Below are 1,726 nucleotides of genomic sequence, written 5' to 3' on the forward strand. Positions count from 1 at the left end.
ACTGCCAGGGAGAGCCCCCTGGGCAGTGCCCTGTGCTGGGAGGGGTCTGCAGGGCAGAGCTGAGCCCCCAGGGCTGGCCTGGGCTCGGGCAGCACTGGCAGGGACAAAGCTTGGACAGAGAGAAACAGCTCCCAGTAGGCACAACTCCAGGCAGCAGAGAGCCAGACCAACCCTTGGTATCCCTTCCTTTTCAGGTGCACAGGGAAAGAGAGAAGGATTTGGAGATAATTATTTTTAAACTGGAGTGTTCAAAAATTGCACAATATTGTTCAATCAAGTTATAAGTGCAATCACCCTGAAACAGAGAGAGGTGAAATGAGCAAAGGGCACCTGTGTGGGATGAGTAGGTCTGATTTCACTGGGGCACAGGGAGCCCTGTTTTCCCTCTTGGTTCCCCGGTGCTTTGGCAGAGAGCAATGCTGAAGATGAGCCAGCAGCCTAAACCTGAGCTCAGAGATAAAAATGTTCAGCAAAGTTCCCCCAAAAAGGAAGTAATTTTGAGGGGATTCATAACAAAAAAGGATAAGTATAACACAGTTAGTTCTTTCCCAGCTTATCAGTGTCTTCTTTCAACAGCCCATGATGCCCAGAGTGAAGAAATGTCTAACAGCAGCTCCATTGGGCACTTCCTCCTCCTGGCACTGGCAGACACGCAGCAGCTGCAGCTCCTTCACTTCTGCCTCTTGCTGGGCATCTCCCTGGCTGCCCTTCTGGGCAACGGCCTCATCATCAGCGCCGTAGCCTGCAGTCACCACCTGCACACGCCCATGTTCTTCTTCCTGCTCAACCTGGCCCTCTGCGACCTGGGCATGATCTGCACCACTGTCCCCAAAGCCATGCACAATTCCCTCTGGCACACCAGGACCATCTCCTACTCAGGATGTGCTGCACAGGTATTTTTCTTTGTCTTTTTCATTGCATCAGAATTTGCATTTCTCACCATCATGTGCTACGACCGCTACATGTCCATCTGCAAACCCCTGCACTACGGGACCCTCCTGGGCAGCAGAGCTTGTGCCCACATGGCAGCAGCTGCCTGGGCCAGTGGCTTTCTCTTTGCTCTGCTGCACACAGCCAATACATTTCCCCTGCCCCTCTGCCATGGCAATGCCCTAGGCCAGTTCTTCTGTGAAGTTCCCCAGATCCTCAAACTCTCCTGCTCACATTCCAGCTTAAGGGAAGTTGGGCCTCTTGTGGTCACTTTTTGTTTAGGTTTTGGTTGTTTTGTGTTCATGGTTTTTTCCTATGTGCAGATCTTCAGGGCTGTGCTGAGGATCCCCTCTGAGCAGGGACGGCACAAAGCCTTTTCCACCTGCCTCCCTCACCTGACTGTGCTTTCCCTGTTCCTCAGCACTGACACATTTGCTCACCTGAAGCCCCCCTCCATCTCTTCCCCATCCTTGGATCTGGCAGTGTCAGTTCTGTACTCGGTGGTGCCCCCAGCCCTGAACCCCCTCATCTACAGCCTGAGGAACCAGCAGCTCAAGGAATCTCTCAGGAAAGCTGTGACTGGATGCTTTTCAGCCTTTTCATTGTCCCATAAGAGCCCTCACAGTGCTTTGCATTGGGAGCGACAAAGGACCTGGCAACACACCCCTGCTTTGGCTCCTGCCGTCTCTCAGAATTCTCTTTCCCTCAAGGGGCTTCAAGTGGGTCAGGTCCTGGGAACGGACAGCAGGTCATAGACCCAAATTAACCAAAGGGATATTCCAGACTGTATGGCACC

General features: G+C 52.8%; 1 protein-coding gene across 1 annotated transcript; it reads left to right on the top strand.

The window, feature by feature from the left end:
- Nucleotides 1-941: 941 nt before the first annotated feature.
- Nucleotides 942-1,469, top strand: LOC134420489 (olfactory receptor 14J1-like; the record flags this gene model as incomplete). The annotated part of the gene is made up of 1 exon (XM_063160654.1): nucleotides 942-1,469. A coding segment is annotated over one exon (528 nt), but the record flags the coding sequence as incomplete, so codon positions are not given.
- Between the last annotated feature and the right edge of the window lie 257 nt (nucleotides 1,470-1,726).

This window comes from Melospiza melodia, chromosome 7 (genome assembly GCF_035770615.1).
Source record: "Melospiza melodia melodia isolate bMelMel2 chromosome 7, bMelMel2.pri, whole genome shotgun sequence".
In the NCBI taxonomy this organism is placed as follows: domain Eukaryota; kingdom Metazoa; phylum Chordata; class Aves; order Passeriformes; family Passerellidae; genus Melospiza; species Melospiza melodia.